Consider the following 20,237-nt stretch of genomic DNA (forward strand, 5'->3'; position numbering starts at 1 on the left):
AGAAAAGATGCGAGGGGCAGTTTGTATCATCATCACAGTCCATGCTCATCAGTCTGTCTACTCTGCTAACCGCCAAAGACAAGGAAGGAAACTATACAAGAAATAGCCGATGGATGGCCAGCTGTTAGCTGTAAACTAGTGTCTGTCTCAACCTGTGCCCACAAAGTAATAAAATTCCAATACCAACTTTTCAAATGAGAAATAGGAGGTGTGGTGTAAGTCTGTTGCATAGAGCTTTGTTTTAAAAAATTAGAAAAATGCTGACCTATGAGAAGAGGTAATAAACCAGATCTTCTCTGGTAGGTCATCCTTGAGTCTGCGGGCCCTGTTGGCAAGGCCTCACTCACCTTTGTTCCTTGTAGACTTTGGCACAACCCAAACAGCAGCACATACAAGATCTGGATTGAACCTGAAAGCCAAGGCAGTTTTGCCAGTTTTAATCAAATTTTCATCAGTAAGATCTTAAACTGAGTTCTAAGGTGATGCAAGGATTGCTATGACATGCTTTCATTTTTTTAGTGATGGTTAAAACCCTGGTTGCGAATTATAAGCAGGAGAACATTGTTTATAAGTCACGCACAATCACACTAGTCCAAACAGTGTATAATGAATGTATGAATAACTCAATACAGCTCACATTTCATCCTGTTATGGCACACTTGAGCAAGGCACTGATCAACCATGCTGCCTGCAAGTTCCTCTGGACTTGCGGAAGGCATCAGGGACTGTTGTCAGTGCCTTCTTTTCACACGAGCTCATAGAGGCTTAAGCTGTGGGACCCAAAGTATGAAGGACCCCATAGAGAGGAGAGACAGAGTGAAGGACTCCTCTTAACTAATTCAGTAGTGCCTGCTTATCTGACTTTGTCAGCAGCTCAGCCAAGCAGCTATTTCAGGCATGACCAGAGAGTTAAATAGTGGTGCAGCTGTGGGCGGTGTGGTGCTACTTCAAGCTCCTGGTCAACATAAAAAAATCCTAAATAGAAATTGGCCAATCTATGTGTCTGTTTTCTTTGTCAGCCAATGATTAAATTGTTGATATTTAAATTGTTATTTTTACCGGCTGATTGATGGAGGTTGGCTTATGACACAACCTCAGACCAAACTATTTTTTAAAATCTCTTTGTGGTTGGTTAGTGTCTACTATATGTGGGCCCTAGACTTGTCAGAAATGTATTTCATTCATGTATTTCTTGTATGGCCTCCTGTCAGAGCAGCAGCTCATTAGAGAATCATTCTAATATGAAAAATACACAAAAATTGCCTTTTTATTTGCAGGTGGGAAAGCAGCAGTAGTAAGGTAGAAAAGTTAGTTATAGATGTAGCTCAGAGAAACTTGCTAATTGTATAAAATTGCAGGAAAATGGAATCTGTTCCTCATTTTAAAAATGCAGAGGTTAAAAGTGTAACATAGCAAGTATTTTGTGTGTCAGTCAGACTTTAGGTCTCAGAGACCACCTTTAAAAAACATACAAGTTGACCCTCATCAGGCTGGCAGCTGTCATGTTCATTGGGTAGCATTTTCACAAACACGTGGACTCAGTACCATGGGCTTGCACCCTAAATTATAGACATATTTTTTGCAGCCTGTTATGTTTTTCACAGGTAAGGTTTGGTTGAACAAGCAAGTCTGTTATATTTTCAGCCACCAGAGGGTATAAAACTCCAAACAGATGCTATACACTGTTAAGTACAATAAGCTCAGTGTATCTCTGCTGCCCCCATAAATTTTGTATTTATTTCTGTTATTTCTAAGAGAAGTTTTTTTTCTGAATTTTTTTTCTGTTTGACAGCATATGTTATGATGTTATGTACCCAGTCACAACCTCAGTGTGCCCATACTGTATCAGTGTTTATGAAGCTATTTTTAGACCAATACTTTATGTTTCATTTATCACTTAATCACATCTCCAAAAATGTCTTTCCTGTAGTAAATCTCAATGTCACTTCACATTCATTTTGATATATTCTTCAAATAAAATGAAAACTTAAACCATCCTTAATTGCACACATCCTTGAATTACCTTTGGTTCAAAAGTATTCAAAGTCTTGTTTGTCTTATTTTAATTTTATGTAAACATCCTGGTTAGTGCGTGTTCAGTTTTTCTTCGAGGCGTCCTCAGAGCGTCAGCAGACGGACTAACCCTTGCAGCGGAAGGAAAGGTTCAAAGCTTGCCTTCGCGGAAGGATAGCGTATAAAATAGAAACATGGCACTAGCTCTCAGTATTGTTTAACTCAACGTCAGGACGGCAGGACCTGCCGTCTGTTGTGATGTGACAGAGGTGTACAGTGATTGAAAATTGTAGTTTATATTAGTACGTTAACTTACAGTAGCTTGACGTGGATGGAAATGTAATTGAAGCTGACGGCTGTCCTACGCTAACCTTAGCTGTCCCGTCAGACTTGACGACGAAGGAAACAACGAAAGTGTTCGTTTATGTCACACGGATGAAATTAATGCTCACTGGCGAAACGTCTGTGTTTTTCGAGAGGACAGAAATGTGTCTTGTGGACTTGGACGTCTGGTCGAAGAGGACAGATAACAAGGACTAACGCCTTCAGATAAACAACAGTCCTGTGTTGACATTTGTGTTGCATCCTTGAGATTTTTTGAAGCTAACAGTGACTGTTGACTAGCTCGCGGATGTTGGCTAGCTTTATAGGTTGCTACAGCCTGTATTATTCAGATAGACGCAGTTTAAATTATTCATTGTCACCCAACAGGGTAGCGCTATTTCCATAATATTGCTGTCATGTTTGCAGAGACCTGCTATGGGCAGCAGCTATGACGCTAGGTGTAGCCACACGGTTATGTCACTGTCAGGCTAACAGATAGCTCGGTGTCTGCAGCTGCTCTAGTCTTTGCATGGTCATGTCTAGCAGGCTTGGCATCATGTAGACTGTCCCTCTGAACAGGTTTGGTGACTGGGGACGTACAGTGTGTTAGTGAGCCTCCATGGTGAGTAATGCAAAGCTGGATTGCAGCTATCCAACTGGGTCAAAGACTGACAGCTGGCACTGATACAGTTTAGCTCAGGATTGTTGCTAGCCATGCTCAAAGCCGTCTGCTCTGTGTGATATTACAAACATCCCAACCTAGTTAGAGGGCATGTGAATGCATCATGTCCCGACTGCATCTCTTATTTATGCAATAAGACACATCAGAGCAGCCTGTCATGAAATAAAACCGCAGTGCAAGAATCAGCATCAGGACTGAGTGGATCATTTGCTCCAGGATTATTTTCTGACGAGGAGAGCAACATTCAAAGCTGCCCACCACAGTGCCCAGCATCAGCTGGACCATCAGCCCATTACGATGGAGACAGTGGGAGATTTTGAGTACAGCAGAAAAGACCTGGTCGGACATGGAGCCTTTGCTGTGGTGTTCAAAGGAAGACACAGGAAGGTAAATAAACAGTTAGCCTGCAATGTTTTTCGTCCCCTCTTCCCCCCTCTGTATTTAGAGGAGAAAGGGGGCAAGTAGGCAGCTTAATTATAAAATCTGGGTCAATGCAGAATTCAGTTCTGTGGGCTGTCACCTTTTTTGGGGTGGTAATATTTACAGATGCTTTTATACCTTAACATCTAGATTCAGTGTGATGTGATGTACAGTCACGCAATGACTGATTCAGTGTTATTTTATCAGCCTGATGTTAGTTGTATAAGTGAATTTATGTCGTTTCATTCATGAAACGGATGAGTCAGGCAACAGTGAATGACTTGCTGACGTACTGAGGCAGGAGGGATGATGGGGTGCAGTGTTTTTCCCTTTGCCTTTTTAAGGATGCAAGCATTCCTTATGTAAGAGCCGCACAGGGTTCATTCACACTGAAGCACTGAAACCTGTATTATTAGCATAACATAATAATAATAATAATAATAATAATAATAATAATAACATAAGAAATCATTACGTTTGACTGGAGTGTTGTGTCACTGAAGGACACAGAGATGATGGGTTTGTTTGTGTATGTGTGGCAGAGACGCAGAACATGACATCATGTTGCCTCCGTTGCTACCGTTGTGAAGCAGATGGTCCTGAATTCTTCAATGAAAGCCACATCAGAGCATCCTCATGCTCCCTGCTGTAGTCAGGGCACCGCAGCTTCTGTGTCTCAATTTAAATCGATAACTAGCTCAGAGCCTGGAAACTGAACTGAACGCAGGCCTGCAAACAATCACGCCGGTCATCACTGGAAGCAGTGTGTGTGAGCACATCCAGCCACTGCTCACATGCCTCCCCTGTCGTGTTTAAACGGACCTGGCATGTGATCAGTGTATTTACTGTTTAAGTCCTATCATCTGCATTCCATTTAGCCTATTTATAGGATTATTTCCACCTCAGAGGAACAGGAAGGTTAGAGACACCTGCATGCAACAGACATGATGGATTGCTTCATTGCCGAGGCAGTGTTGGATGTTACATATGCTCTTGTTACACTGTGATATCATGTTATCATTATGCAAAGGCTCAGATAAAGCCAGCACATACATTATGCTTGAATTAATTTCTTTAGGGAAAATGTTTTTCACACTTTAGGGAAGATGTTTGTGATGATGTAATTGTATGTCAAAATCCAGTTAGATTTACATCCTGAAAGTCTTTTCATAGATTTTTGATCTGCTGCTATTCTAAAACATATAAAACTTATCAACCTTTAGAGACAAGTTGCAACATGGCACAGCAGTGGACTGTACATGTGGTTAAAATGTTTTTACTAAATGAATACATTTAGCATGTTGCATACATTTAGAATATACTACTCAGGTGTTGTAGTCTTCCTCTCTCAGTCTCACTCTTCCACTGTCTATCACAACACCTTCGACTATCATCTGGTTGCAGTGTTGCTGACGTTAATCTCTTTGTTGCTCACACCTCCATAATCGCCCGTGATTCATAAATGAGATCATGCATTATTCTGGAAAATGAAAGCGTGCCCCTGTCTTTGCAGCATGACTCTGAGCAGAGGATAACTGCTTACTCTGCACTGCTTAACTCTGCGTCATGTGGCGCACCATCCAGAAATTAGTTAGGTTTGATAGAACACCCCCCTCTCACCTCCTCCCCCTACCTCCAGCGTTACATTAAGGGCCAGCAGGGTCACATTTTTATTTCTTTTTTCTATGGCTGTAGTGTTTGGCGGCTCAGTCACACTTGGCTGGGCAGGCTGTCAGTGAGTAGGGGATGGATGAAGCTCAGTTGGCAGCACATTACACACACACACACACACACACACACACACACACACAAACACAAACAGACTCATGAACTCATGTCACTAACATGCAGTCCCACTTGTGTGCTGAATTCTATGCCAGGCTCTAGGCGGAGTGCACCCGCAGAAGAGGAACATCTCCTATTAACCTAGATTCATTTGGAAAGCATCACTTTTTTATTCATAGAATTCCTTCCTTAGCCTACTGTCTAACTGACCATGTTGATTTCTTTTATGCATACTGTCTCTGTGTTTTTCTCAAGGGCATAGAAACAATCTAGCTGTCTCCTGGGTTTATTTCTGTGTCCTGCATTGGGTGTTTGCGTGTACAGCACATGTCCTGAGAGCCTCTCAGCTCACGTGAGCTCCAAAAGTCTTTTTATACCCGCTCCAGGAGCTCATCTGGAAACATTATCTCAGCCCAGGGAAGAAAAATAGGTCCCTCTCCTCTCACTTTGCTTTTAGTGTAAGTAGGCTGGCTCCCGTTCTAGCTGTCATCTGAGTGCCTCGTCATTGAGCATGTCATTCAGTGCAATAGGCTTGCCTAACTGTCAGAAACCCAAGTGACCTGGTGTTATTGGGACGGGTAAAATTTCCTCCGTCCTTCTAGCCAGCTCTCACACAGAGATGCTGACAATGTGATTAAGGCCAGAGGGCTTGGCTTTTTACACACACACACACACACACACACACACAGTCTCTCTTTCACATATACTATATAATGCTGCTGGCCTCCATTTAAATGTCACATCGTTAAAAGAAATGTTTGAGTATCCCTTCAGTCGTGCTGAGTGATATGAATATCATGAATACAAACGAGTGTGATAGAGTCACTAGATGTGCATTGAGTAAGGGAAGACAATACAATCATATGATGTGTTCACCACCTAGTTGTCTAACAAAATGTTTTTTATAGCAGAGGTGCCATTTCACACAACAAAGGCCCTATAACTATTGTTTAGGCTATCCTCTACTAACTAAATTGATCATGAGTGTAGATGCTTTCCCCTTCAGCTAAACATGTCCCTGTGGGAGAGCCTGAACCAGCTGTATGCTCTCCTTTAATGCTCCTTTGAAGAAATAGATAGGTTGTTGTACCAAAGACTAAAATGAGACTGTATTAGAGTAATAACACTGACATTATTTATGTTACAGGCCCAAATTACATGCCAAACCAAGTGTTTTGTAAAGAACGGTTCAGGATGAATGCATGCACCAACTGAATATGTCATTAAAAAATGTGGACTCTTACCATGTACTGAGTTGTAACCTTTTTTTCCCTTCATTCCTGCTCTCCGTGTTGTACAGAAGACGGATTGGGAGGTGGCCATCAAGAGTATTAATAAAAAGAACCTCTCCAAGTCCCAGATCCTTCTTGGCAAGGAAATCAAAATCTTGAAGGTGAGCATGATACTTAATAGCTTCTCACTTATCTCCTCAGTGTACTTAAAGAATGATCTGATACTGACCTTGTGAGTTTGCGCCTTTGAAAGAAACAGGCCTCGACTTGCCTGGTAGAAATATCAATGAGAATGATCCCATTAGTTGCTGTAGCCCAGTTAATGCATCTTGTTTCCCTGCTCTGTTTTTACTCAGGAGCTTCAGCATGAGAACATTGTGGCACTTTACGATGTTCAGGTAAGTCCTGATCTTTTCTGTATATTGAAGTGTGAAGAAAAATGTGACTTTTATAAACTGAAAATCAGTTTTCTATCTAAAATTAGGAGTGCGTGTAGAAATAGTTTCACCTTTTAACCATGAGTCAGTATTTTTCTCCATTGAGTGTGCTCTGTGGTTTTAACGCCTGGCTTGTCTAAGTTCCACTATCTATGGAGCAAGTCTTTGAAAAACATATACCTTCATCCACAAATCTCTTAAATGGTTCAAGAGGATCAATGTTGCTATTGGTTAGGCCTTGGATTTAATGCTGAGTAAGGCTACCTTCTGTCTCTCTCTGATTCAGAGTCATACTATTGTAGTGGTTCGATCCCATCAGTCCAGTTGTCAGGTTTGTGCTGCACAGCTTCTACTACAAACCTGACAATGACCATGAAATGCCCTCCTATGGACAGCCTGTTTGCATCTACAGAACAGTAGATCGACAGGCTTTACTTGCTGCCTCTCCATGACTTTTATACACATTGAGCCATCATAGAGTTGGATGTGAAGCTGCTGTTTCATGCATTTCTGAGAATATATTTTACAAGACTACATGACCCAAACAAACCACTTTTAATGCTTCTGGCCACACTATGAAGCCTGTGGAAACTATGCAGTATGACTAAATGAAAAAGAGAGCATTGTGCTGAATCTGAAAGGCCACACTGTCAGTGCACTGTCACATATACAGAACACTGTTTGATGCCCATCCGAGGGGCCCATGTTGATGTGCACATGTTTAATGAGCTCAGATTTATCTTTTGTCTTCGGGCTGGGAGCTTCACATCTAGCAGAGTCACATATATTCTTTGCACACAGTCTACCTTCAGATCTTTGTGGATTAACAAAATGTCTATTTAGAAATAAATACAGATACTGGAGGCAGAATATTACGGTGTGTTTTTCAAAGCTCCTACATTTATCACTGCTCATCCTGTTGTTTATACCTTTGTAAAGCATCAGTGTTATTGGTCGTTGCACACACAGATAGGTCGCTCGTAGGCGTTATGAGAGGCTCTGACTGCATTTATTTATGTGGTGGTCTGCAGCTACACGCTTTAAACAGATGTTTGTACTTGTAGTCTTTTTAAATAGAACTTGTGGGGAAAGGGAGTCTTTGAATTGCCGCAGTCAACTTATTCATGTTGGACTTGCCGGGTATAACTTCATGAGACAGAATCACATCCATAGACAAACAGAGAAACATGGATCTGTTATTGGCTGCTTCCCTTGTCACTCATGTTTACAGTAAATTTACTTCAACTTGTTGTATTTCACTTTGTGAACACATAATAAATGCTAGTTATGATTCTGATCAGTCTGTCGCAGAAGTTCTTGTCAGCAGTCAAAATGAAGTTCTGCTCTTCGGTCTCTGTTCCTAGGCCCAGGGTTGCTATAATAACCCTTTAGATTTGATTGTCCTTCCAATGAGGATTTACAAAGAGAGACATGAGCAGGGAGGCAGTAATAGCTAAAATGATGATAAAGCACTTCCCACGTAGTAGTGGTACTTCCTGTGTTTGTGGAAGCCTCCCACAGGAACACTGCTGATCGGTCAATCCACCCTTCCACCCCTCCATCCCTCTCTTCATTCCTCCATCAGTCCTGCTGATGTAATAACCTCCTCCAGAGGCAGATAGCTCAGGAGCCCAGTCATAACTCAGCAAGTGGATACAGTAGAGTAGGAAGCTTCCATCAGTGACAAGACTTAAAGAAACATACAGTGTAATTGTGATTGAATGAACTGGTTCTTGAGTTTCATGCCTTCGTTGTTCCTTGATAAGTTGCTTTTGAAATTGGAAAAAAAAGAAAAATCATAACCTGAAAGGATATAACATTTGTGTATAATTATTTCATTACCAAGCACACCGATTGTGACACAAGTAAAAGAGACAGGCTATGCATTTTTATATGTCCTTAGGGATAGTAGAAAGAAGGGTTAGGGTTAGCAAGCAAGAAAATGTGTGAAGTAATGCTACTAAAAGGTGACTTCATTGGGTGTCCAAATACTCTATCATCCTGCCTAAATGGATAGTTTAAAGGAATAGTTAGCCATTTTGGGAAATAGGCATGCCTATTCACTCTCTTGCAGAGTTAGATGAGATGATTGATACCACACTCATATGTGTCCATTCAATATGAAGCTAAAGCTAGCAGCTGGTTAGTTTAGCTTAGCATAAAGACTGGAAACAGGAAACATCTAGCCTACGGTGCTGAAAGGCAGACAAAATCCACCTACCAGCTCCTCTAAAGCTCACTAACTAACATGGTACATCTCATTTGTTGAACAAAAAGACCATGACATATAAAAACATGTTGCAGCTTTGGGGGTTATGTGCCAGACCACTTCTTGGCTAGTCACAGTGAGCCCCTGAAGTCTTGTCTTCACTGTGAGGTTGCAAGGCAACCAGCACAGACTTACCTTTGAACAGAACCAGGCTAGCTGTTTCCTCATGTTTCCAGTCTTAATGCTAGATAAGCTTAGCTTAGCTTCGTAATGAATATACAGAGCAAGAAAGCAAATAAGCATATGTCCCAAAATGTTGAACTATTCCTTTTAATGCATAAAAATATAGTATTACCCAACTGTAAGCTCAGTCTGATTGTAAGACAAATTAAAGTCTTACAATCTGGGTTGTATTATATTCTAGCTAATATATTATTTATTAGGCTAGACATTGATTAATCACCTCAGGCATGATACTTTGAAGGCTTCAGGAAGACAGTATTTATATCACCAAAATAAAGGACTTTCAAACAACCTTAAACCGAGGAACATGGTGGTTTTGGCACCAGACAGACACTAAAATACTGCTTCTGTCAAGTTTTAATACTTTCTAGATTCCTCAAAACCCACTTTGTTAATTGTATGGTCTGAGGTAGTTTCTTCATGCATTCTCTCTCTTTGTTTCTTTTTGTTTGCCTGCTTTCTGTCACCTCCGCCTCTGTTGTCTGTCTCATTCACTGGGATGGTCTAGCACAGCTATGGGCGCAGTGTCTCCCTGTCTCTTTTTTCTGACCAGCTGGCATTTCTTTTTTCCATCCCCTGCAGGATTGGTCTGTCTGATGGTAGCCAGTGTAATGGTGTGTATTTCCTCTCTTGGTGACTATCAATAGAGTCTGGTGTGTGTGTTGTAGCCCTTTGGTAACAGAGACCAACTGACAGCTGCTACTTTGCTTTCCCTCTTTTTACTGTTTCCATTCCTTATTTATCTTTTATATTTAGCTCACTTTTTCCATTTTCTTGTTTCCCCATCCTGCCCTCGATCATCACTTCTTCTTGCGTCTCCAGTTGGCTTCTACTCAGCCTCATCAGCTGTTGTTGTTTGTTGGAGCCACGTGCTGTGTGACTGGGTTTACCCAACAGAACAGGAAATGTAACTCGAGCTGGTTTGTGCAACTGTCTAGTCATGTCTAGCCTCTCATTTTGATTAGAAAAAGCATAGATTCCTGCTTGTTACTGTCTTTTTGTAGACTTTTATACATTTTCTAGACTTCTCTTCTGTGGGCTTGTGACAGGGCATTTGGACAGACATGAAACACTTTCAGTTAAACAATTGAAACGCAATTATTAAATGTAAGGTATATTAAAATGTGCTTGAAAGGGCTTAAGTTCAAAATATTAGAGTTGCAAACAAGCTGAAATATTTAATTTAGAGCCAGATTTGCCTGAGGTCTTTACTGTTCTTAGCTTTACCAAGAGGAACTGGGTTTACCTAATTAAAGTCTGATAATAATGACCTTTGAACCCAGTCTTTCTGACCCGCCTGCTGTATGCACTATGGGTGGTTACTGATAGACCTGCTGACAGGTGACGGCTGCTGGGAAAGGGCCAGTCTCTAAGTCAGTAGCAGCCTCATAAAGGGTGACAGAGATGGTGAGAGTGTTTGACCTTTTGGTAAGTGTGATGCTGCTAATGCAGTGGATCATGTATGGTTCAAGGCTGTAAATACTTGCACACAGAGCTTTTGTTGAGACCAAGGAAATTGAGTTCAAGCTTATTCCAAGACCATATGCAGTTGAGTCTGATTTAACAATAGGTCCAAGCAGGGGTGGAGATCAGGTCAATGTTGAGATCAGACTACTTGAATCCTGTTTAAAGACCTAAATACTTCTGCAGTAAATGCTGTACATGTCTGCTTGTACATGTCTACATAATGCTTAGGGAATTTCTCAAGGATTGAAGCAGTATCTGTTGGTGCATAGACCTAGTTTTTGTATTATGTCTTTTGATGATTGATAACACTAACCCTAACTAAGATGTGCCTGTGTCAGAATAGACAGATGTATTAAACACATACAGTTTTATGTCTGTCTGTTGGTTGGTTGCTCCATCAGTTTGGCCCAGATTGAAATATCATAATAACACGCAAGTAGGGGGGGGGGGATACTGGGAGGATCGCAAACCTGCTTGTGATTTCGTAGATCAAAATTGAACGCTCATTTTGATTGACTTTCGATTTAGAATTGAAATCGAGACACCCCTACTGAACAACTATTGAAAGGATTGCCATTCATGTTCCCCAGAGGATAAATCCTACTGACTTTGGTGATCCCTTGACCTTTCCTCTAGCTCCACCATGAGGTTTACATTTGTAGTTTTGAGTGACCTATCTCAACAACTATTGGATGGATTGCCATGGGATTTTGTAGGTTCCCCACAGGATGACTTGTAATAACTGTCTTTTCATCTAGTGCCATCATCAGGCCAAAGTTTCAGTTATGTTTAGTGCTAATTAGCAAATGTTAGCATACTAACATGCTAAACTAAGATGATGAACATGGTAGACATTATACCCTCCAAATATCAGCATGCTATACTGCTAGTGTGTATGTTTTTGCTAGTATCAATAGCAGCTAACAGGATGTCAGCAAGCATTTGGCAGATGGCAATATGCAGAAAGAGAAGTTCAACCCAAAAAATCACTGAATGTTCACAGTAGGATTCTTACAATAAAAATTCATATGAAACCGATGTGTATCTTCATACACGGTAAATGGACTGTACTTGTATAGCGCCTTTCTAGTCTTCCAACCACTCAAATGCGCTTTTACACTACGTGTCACATTCACCCATTCACAGACATTTATACACTGAATGGGTACAGGGGCTACCATGCAAGGTCCCAACCTGCCCATCAGAGGAAATCTAATCATTCACACACATTCTCACACTGATGGCACAGCCATCAGGAGCAATTTGGGGTTCAGTATCTTGCCCAAGGACACTTCGACATGCACACTGGAGGAGCGTGGAATTGAACCGCCGATCTTCTGATTAGTGGACGACTCGCTCTACCTCCTGAGCCACAGCCGTTTTTAAAGATATTCAAGTCATAAATGGATTTTGGTGCTGTTTGCTTCGGTATTATATCAGCATTGGTTCCAGGCCTAAGCAGTTAGATTTGGTCATTGACCAGTTTTTCAGCTCTAGTTTATTGTACAGCACCATTGACAACCCTTCACCAAGTCCTATATCTGAATCTTAACTCTGTGATTTCCCCTGCCAGCCCACACAAGCTTACACCACAGCTGACTACGTTTCTATCCACATTGCTGTGTGTGTATACAGTACCAGCACCATATAGACTAGACAGCATTGTGTTGGTCTGAGCACTGAATAAACACTGAGTAAAACTGCTTATGTCCTTTTGTATGTTTTAGGTTCACAATAGAGGTGTTCATTCACTCAACATCACATTGTGACAATACGCTAACACTCCACCGTACTACCTCAGCACTTCTTGTATTCTTTGCTGAATGCACAAAAGAAAACCGTCACAGTTCTTTGGCAGGACTTCTCATTCCTGCTGTTTGGATGTATGATCCACTATCTGTCTGTCTTTAAATTGTCTTAAACAAAGTTATTAGAATTCTTGAAATTTTCACTGTGCAATGATTTGTTTAATATAGGATACTAATAGTATATTAAGGTAATTCACATTCAATAATATTAAGTTGGGTTAGACTTAAATCTTATGACAAAGAAACTAGAAAAATGCTATTGAAAATATGACATGGCACACTTGATAGGTAAAGCATTAAAAATCTTATAAAATGTCTTAAATTTTGCTCTATAAAACCTCCACATACACCCATATGCCAGCTTTCATGAATGCAATAAACCTTGCTTGTGTGTGAATCACCAGCTGCTTCAGTGAGGAAAGAAGCTGTACCTGCCTTCCTCTCAGAATAGCTGTGCATTGACAAAAGACTGCAGGGCTGGATGTAGGAGTATGTGTGCCCATGACAGATTGCAGGTCCTTATTCCCAGCACTGTAGTTTGGAGCTCTGCTCGTTTGCTGCTTTTAATGACAGTCTTAAGCACACAGCTGAGCGCCTCCTGGTCCTTCTTCATGGAGCTGTTAATGTTAAGCAAGCTGCAGCCGTGCGAGGTAGATGGGTCTAATTATAAGGTGTCCTGTGTCAGGGCTCTATGGCTCGTTCTCTCACATAGGCCCCTTTTCCACAGCTTGTTCAAGGCGGGAATGCTGTGCCTTTATTCCGCCTCACTGTTCTGTATAACAGTAAGGTACACGGAATTAGGGGGGCAGAGTTGCTCCGCCAATAAGCTGGCTATGGAGGTAGTCACAAAGCCGGATCGACACCTGTGTAAAAGGGAAAGCCAGCACAGCGAGACAAGGAGCTGACAGGGAGCTGCTGCTGTTGCGTTGCGTCACGCCTCTGAATCTGGAACGGCAACATGCTATGTAGAAACACACATGAGGGTGGCCTTATGCTGGCTTTGTTTGGTTCAGTGTAAAAAAGCAAAGGCGGCTTAATGACGGACCTTCTATACGGCTGTAATGAGGGATCTCTGCATAAAAGAGCCTTTAATCTGCACAGTACAGCTCAGCTGCTTCACCGTTTGGATTCCTGTGAACTGGCAACAGAGATAAGAGGGAGTGTGTTTGTTTTGATTTGACATTTAAAAAATCATTAACTTTGCACTCATCTAAGATGGTCAGAGTCAGATATTCCCTCCTGCCAAGTGCTGTTTAAATTTGTTTTTAAGTCATTATGGCTAACACACCCACATGCTGCTAATTATAATGTAATTATTAAAATGACTAACAACATTACAGTTGTTTGCCAAAAAAACCCTCTTAACTCAAGATTCACTTCTGTCTGGAGCTCCACATGACTTTCATTAGCACAAGAAGTTTCAGTTTTCAAGGATCAAGGATATCTTTACTATCCCCGAGGGGCAATTTGTTGCACAGCCAGCAGTAACCACTTAACCATCAGACAACAACAATTATAAATAGACAAATATAGCTGCAAGCAGCTATTAGCAGGTTCAAACCTTTTTTGCGCTCAGGAGAAGGAAGCAGCTCAATCAGCTCAAAGTCACTTTATCTGGTTTAATTCTCTTTAAAGAAGAAGTGAGACCAATCACATGCTAGTTTCATCATTATAAAGCCTGCAGCATTTCAATAATTGTGCGCTCAAAGTTCCGCCATCTGTCCCCCCTTCATTCTTCGGATGTGAATAAAACTTGGTGTGTATGTTCAGGAGATAGTGCAGGATGAATCTTTATTAGACAAGGCTATGAGAGATAAGCTTATTTTTCTTTATTTTTCTTATTTTTATATAACAATACCTTCAAGCATAAACCTGCAATTACATTTTTGATATGTGGTAGTATTTTGTAGGTAATACAGTATCCATGAGTTTGTGGTTCAACAACTATATCACACAAACACACACACATGCCTCCTTGCATATTTGCTGTTACATACAGTGAGAGAGAGAGAGAGAGAGAGAGAGGGACATAAAGGAATTGGTGGAGATGAAAGTTGATATAAAGGTAAACAGAGGAAGAGGGGGGCGGGAGTTTGTTTATGATGTGTTTTGGTTTGTGAGCCAATCTCCACAAAAGCTGATGCTGCTCCTAAAGAACATTGTGTTCTAGCCTAGAGAGGGGCCCCCAGCCTGTTGTGTGTGTGTGTGTGTGTGTGTGTGTGTGTGCCCTTATTACACAAGGTATTGAGGCAGGACTAACATGAAGAGAGCTGAAAAGAAAAAGGGGCAGTACATGTTCTTGGATACTTTCGGGGGGATTTTTGGAGCTCAGCGACATTTTCCTAGAAAACCTGCAGCATGAACTTCAGTGGCCTCCATCCACATTCCTTTACTTTTAACTGGCTGGGACACAGGCTCAGAGGAAAACACTGTTACTGCTCACTGAGGCGCTGGCACACACACACAAACACAGCTCTGGATGGAACATACGTAGTGCATTACATGTCTGATCAGCAAGCATGAGCAAGCACACTCTTTCACATGATCTTCAATACGTACATGCTGCTCTCTTACATAACAAAGAGTGCCTGCAGGGACTTAAAACAACTTAAAAGATTATGAATACAAAATTAAAATAAAAAAAATGTCTGTATTTCATTGTCTTTGCCTTTCATGTAAATGTGTTTTTGGACTGTCATGACTCATTACATGGCAGACACGTGCACCTTTTATATGATGTTCTGTTCTTTTCCATGCATGACTGGATCAGCAGTGTTTTTGTGTGTTCTGTATGTGGCCATATCAGCATGTCTGTGCAATAACAAATTGTACAGTTGTCCCACCTGCAAAAAAACAAACATCCTCTTTACCCAAGATCCAGCCACACTGACAATCACCAAGCCACTCTGACCTTTTGTCCTCAGCACATAATTAGTGTTTTCTCGCTGCTGTCACTGACACAGTCATGTATCATTGCGTGCTGCTGTTATGTCAAAGCATAGACTTTACTCCCAAATGACACTGACTGTTTACTCAGAATATCCCGGATTACGCTCGTCGCTTCCGTGACAAAAGCACACCAGCTTTCCACAAATACTTAACCCCCCCCCTTTCCAGTACCCCCCGTCACACACACTCCCCTTGACCTCCACCCCCTGCAGTTCGGTCGTTCCCATCCCCCATGTAGTTACATAATTCAGCTCTCCTGGAGTTGGACTGTGACGCAATAACTGAACGACTAACCAGACACACCGTTGTTTTGGTTCACACTGACTCTTGGCAGTGCTGAGTATTTTTGTGTGTGTGTGTGTGTGTGTGCCGCTTATAAATGTCAGTAACTTTTCAGTGCCTGTGTTTTGTGTTGTCAGTCGTCAGATCTCTGGATAATAAAATCCTTTCATCCATCCGGCCAGCCTGCAGATTTAGTTGCTTGCAAAACAGCCTCTGAACGTTACATGAGTGTGACAGAGGGGCTATTTATATCATGGCGTGTTTTGGAATATTTTGTGCTGGGAGGGAACGGTTTTGAACCCAGCCCTCATATGGTGGTGAGCCATCAGTGTCCAAAGTCCACCAATTTTTCTTTCAGATGTGGCCAATGTGTGAACAGTACCTTCTGGAGAACATTTGTCAATGTAAACAGTTTGAGCAGTTGTCACTTTCATATCTGTGAGCTGCCACTTCCTCTAAGCCTTCACAAACAAAGGCTGCCCTATGTGCTGCTGTCACCACCTGCCTCTTGACATTCATCTCACTTCTTTGCAATTAGGCAACAAACCAAACTGAGGCAACTTCAGCAGTCAGAGAAAGCTTCAAAACACTCTCACGTGTTGTTGAATAAGGTAAATGTTGCTTCAGGCAGCAGCTTTTCTTAGAAGTACCTTCAGTCTCGGCTGTTTGTTGATATGAGTTCTCTCTGACGTTAGACAGTAGACACTTGAGTTTGTGATTGTGTAAGAATGTTCTTCAGTGACAGTGGCCAGACATTCACTTGCATTGCGTGTGCTTTGTGATGGGACAGTGATGTATCAGTAACCCCCACTGATCTGGCCTCATGATGACTCTGCCCCCCAACACTCCGTCACCATCCCCCCTCTTCACCAGATTGCGCTGCAGAATACAAACTCCTTACGTAATCCCCCATAGCCCCCCCCAACACACCCATATTCTCACACATACAGTCAGAATGGATACTGGTAGCCCATCCCCCACTACCACCTGCCCCAGTTGAAGAAAACACTGTGTAGGATTGGAACAGACTGAGCTACTTACCAGCCAAACAAACAAGCCCATTAGCACAGGCTCACACAGCACAGTGGCACGGTACTGTAGTTAGTGGTCAGACCAAGCTCACCTAGTGTTTGTTTATATGCAGCATGGTGTGAAGGTTGTGAAAAATGTTATGCTGAGTTTCCCTCTTTGTTGTTGTATTTTGCCAGCTAGGAATGCTAATGGGTACTGGAGTTGATGTCAATCCCATCTGATTCATTTTTGTTCATTCCATATACAAGAAGATTACTCTGCAAACTAAATCTGTACTTATTCTGTTTATATGGTGGACCCAAACAGTGTTTTGATTTTGTTGGAATACAATTAGTAGTAGCTTGTGAATAAACATATTGATTTGTGCCATTCTACACTACCCAACATCTGTGAGTAGCGAGCTACAGCATTCTAGTTTCATATAAATACTAATTCTTAGTTTGACATGTCAATATTCAATACCAAAGTAATATGGTAGTAGTGTTTCCCCTATATGCTTTCAACAGCAGCACAGCGCCGCTGCTAAATGATGAACGCCACTGCTGAAATTTCACATAGTACATAATAATCACGACAAATGCAAACCGCATGCACTTTCTGCACTTTGAGCAACTGTCTGGAGGTAACAGGGGAGAGAACAGGAACTGGTATCATGTATGGCCCCTCGTCTCTGTCCTCCAACCACACACACACACACACACACACACACATACAAACACGACGAGTTCTGCACTCGTTACTGTAAGTGCAATAAAAGCTTCACAAGTAAAAAGCCAATAAGTATTCTATCAAAACAACTGTTCAACAAGCATAAACATGTAGAAAAGTGATATTTTCAGCTGCTTTGTCCGCAGTCGCTCATCCACCGCCGGCATGTTGATGATACTTCTCTTCACCTCCAGAGCCCTTCTGGTGTCAAATGCTCCTGTAAATTATCACACACATGAGTCTGTGGACATGGATAAACAGGATAATCTGGAACAAATCTAAGCTAGTTTTAAGTTATTCCACTATCGGTGTGCGCAAACACAGGTCCTGGCTGGACAGCACCACTGCTGAAAAAAATCCTAGTGGAAAACCTGGGTAGTGTTCCTGCATTTGAACCAGACGAACCAGGGTCAGAATTGAGTTCTCCAGCAGTAGATCCTGGCCCCAAAAAAGTCCCTGCTTTGAGGATAGTAATTTCTGATGGCCCAGGAACCATTAGGGTAGAGGTAGTGGTGCTGTGATTGGTCAAACACAAACCTTGTGGCTGATACAACTTGTTTATAGCTTCATTCACACAGTGAGCAGCAGTTGGTGTTTATTGTTTCTTGACAAAAACATAGTTTATTAATCAGTTTTGAGACTAATTTGCCAAATCTACAGATTCCCTTTTTTTAGTTGATTTTGAAATCGGGCATTAGTATCTGGTTGTATTATTTGCAACAGAATCAAAGTAGTATTGAAATCTTAGTCACAGTATCAACAAAACAAGACAAAGTCAAAACCTATTATATGGCTGGACTGTGTATGAAATGCTAGAGGGCTTTTCATTTGAAACAACAGATACAGGAAGAGGCAACACTCAGTCGACCAATGATGTAACACCATTGGCTCTCAGTCACTTAGTCATGGACTTTCACATTTACAGGTCTGACATCCGTGGTCCAGCCAAAAATGTCTCCTGCAAAACTGACATGCTAGTAACAGGCACTGCATTGAATTCCGTCATGGGAACGATCTCATCAGTATTGACCACTTAACCACCACATTGGTACACTCTTAATGAGACGACCTTTCATGGAAAATGTAATTACATACATGTTCTAACAGTCATAAACTAAAGCAAGAATGTTTACATCTTGATTACTTTTGAAATTGATTTTCTACTCAAATGTTGAGTGACACCGCATGACATTGGAACAAGTTCCATCATGTTTCTCTTCACAGTGTGTTTCATGTGTTTAATGTTTACTCACGTCACCTTTCTGTGACTTAAGACATTATATTAAACACAGCTTTAAGCATTATTAGCTGTGGCATAAGCATCAAGTAACATTTTCATGAGACAAATAAATGTATGGTAAGAAAAAGCCATGGCTATGATAAATAGCAAGCTCTGGTATAATGCACTTAATGTTTTTTTTCCAGTGGCTGTTTTGTCATGCTTGTGTACTGGAACCGACAGCTGCTTCAGGATAAATGGCTTCTCTAACAGATTCTGTGTCCCTTCTCTTCCAGGAAACGCCCAACTCTGTTTTCCTGGTCATGGAAGTAAGTATAGAAACGTGACTCTCTCTGGATATTTCATGAGCCAGAACTCATATTCTCTTCTCACGTGCTGTCACTTGTGTTGAGGAAAGTTTGTTTTTGGTGTAACAAATTACTTGTTACCTACTCTAAAAAGTAATTTGTTACATTACAAAGTTTTCTTTATTATAAGTAACATGAGTGATGACTTACATAATTACGAAGGTACTCATTACCACAAAAGAGCACTCTCAGCATTCATTACAGAGTAATGTTTCACCCCAACACTGGCTGTCAGCATGTGTTTTTGCAGTTTTGATTGCTGTAGTCCTCACTGCTGTCACCCCACCCCTTTGTCAAACTTCTCTCGTGTCTTTCCCTCTTTTATTTTCTTTCACAATGTCTTAATTTCCTCTCTTAGCTTGCTGGCAGCCTTACCCTCAGCATCCTCCCCAACTTTCCCCACTCGTTTCGCAACATGCTCAGCTGGCTGCTGGTTTTGAAAACAAACCTTAACTGCACCTCAAGTTACTCCCTAAAAATACACCCCTCTGTTTTCTAGGAACCATGTTCCCCAAAAGCCTTAACTTAAAATCTTGTTTTGGTCTCTGCTTAGACGGCTGTACACTGTACTGTATTTATAATCCTTTGGAATCTTGTGTGTTTGGATCAACTGCCGTACGACTAGGTTACAATAATTTGAGGGTACCCATGTTACAGTTTTTTCATTATGTTGTTTTCAGAGTTGACATGGGTGAAAAACAAGATGGGCAGTTGGTTGTGTTAATCATTTTCAATTTTCAAGTGTCAAATGGTTTTAGGAGTATTGCTAGGGTCATGTCCTTGCTGCACTTTGACGCATTCACCTCAGTCTGGCTAAATCAATGCTCCTTGCCTCATGTTTTGCTTAGCAAGAAAAAGCTTGTCTTACTCAAACATTGGTGGAAGTATCAGATGAAAGTGTTATGTTAAGAGATGGGCACACTGAGCCAGGTGTAAACCCAGTGAAAAGAATACTGTGCCCTTTGAACACTCTGGAGGGGAAAAACTCAAACTTACAGTAGCAATCATAGTTTGAATGTGGCTCAGATAACATGCATGTAAACTGTAAGATGAACCATA

The 20,237-nt window shown here is 41.4% G+C and overlaps 1 protein-coding gene across 1 annotated transcript in view; it reads left to right on the top strand.

Annotated features, from left to right (window-relative positions):
* The first annotated feature begins 2,216 nt into the window (after positions 1-2,216).
* Positions 2,217-20,237, top strand: part of ulk2 (unc-51 like autophagy activating kinase 2) — a 40,939-nt gene continuing 22,918 nt past the window's right edge. Inside the window, exons 1-4 of the mRNA XM_067593842.1 lie at positions 2,217-3,406; positions 6,525-6,617; positions 6,813-6,854; positions 19,107-19,139. Coding sequence (XP_067449943.1) covers positions 3,317-3,406; positions 6,525-6,617; positions 6,813-6,854; positions 19,107-19,139 — 258 coding nt within the window. The 5' untranslated portion in view covers positions 2,217-3,316. The remainder of the gene's footprint in view (positions 3,407-6,524; positions 6,618-6,812; positions 6,855-19,106; positions 19,140-20,237) is intronic.

Source organism: Thunnus thynnus, chromosome 7 (genome assembly GCF_963924715.1).
Source record: "Thunnus thynnus chromosome 7, fThuThy2.1, whole genome shotgun sequence".
Taxonomy (NCBI): Eukaryota; Metazoa; Chordata; class Actinopteri; order Scombriformes; family Scombridae; genus Thunnus; species Thunnus thynnus.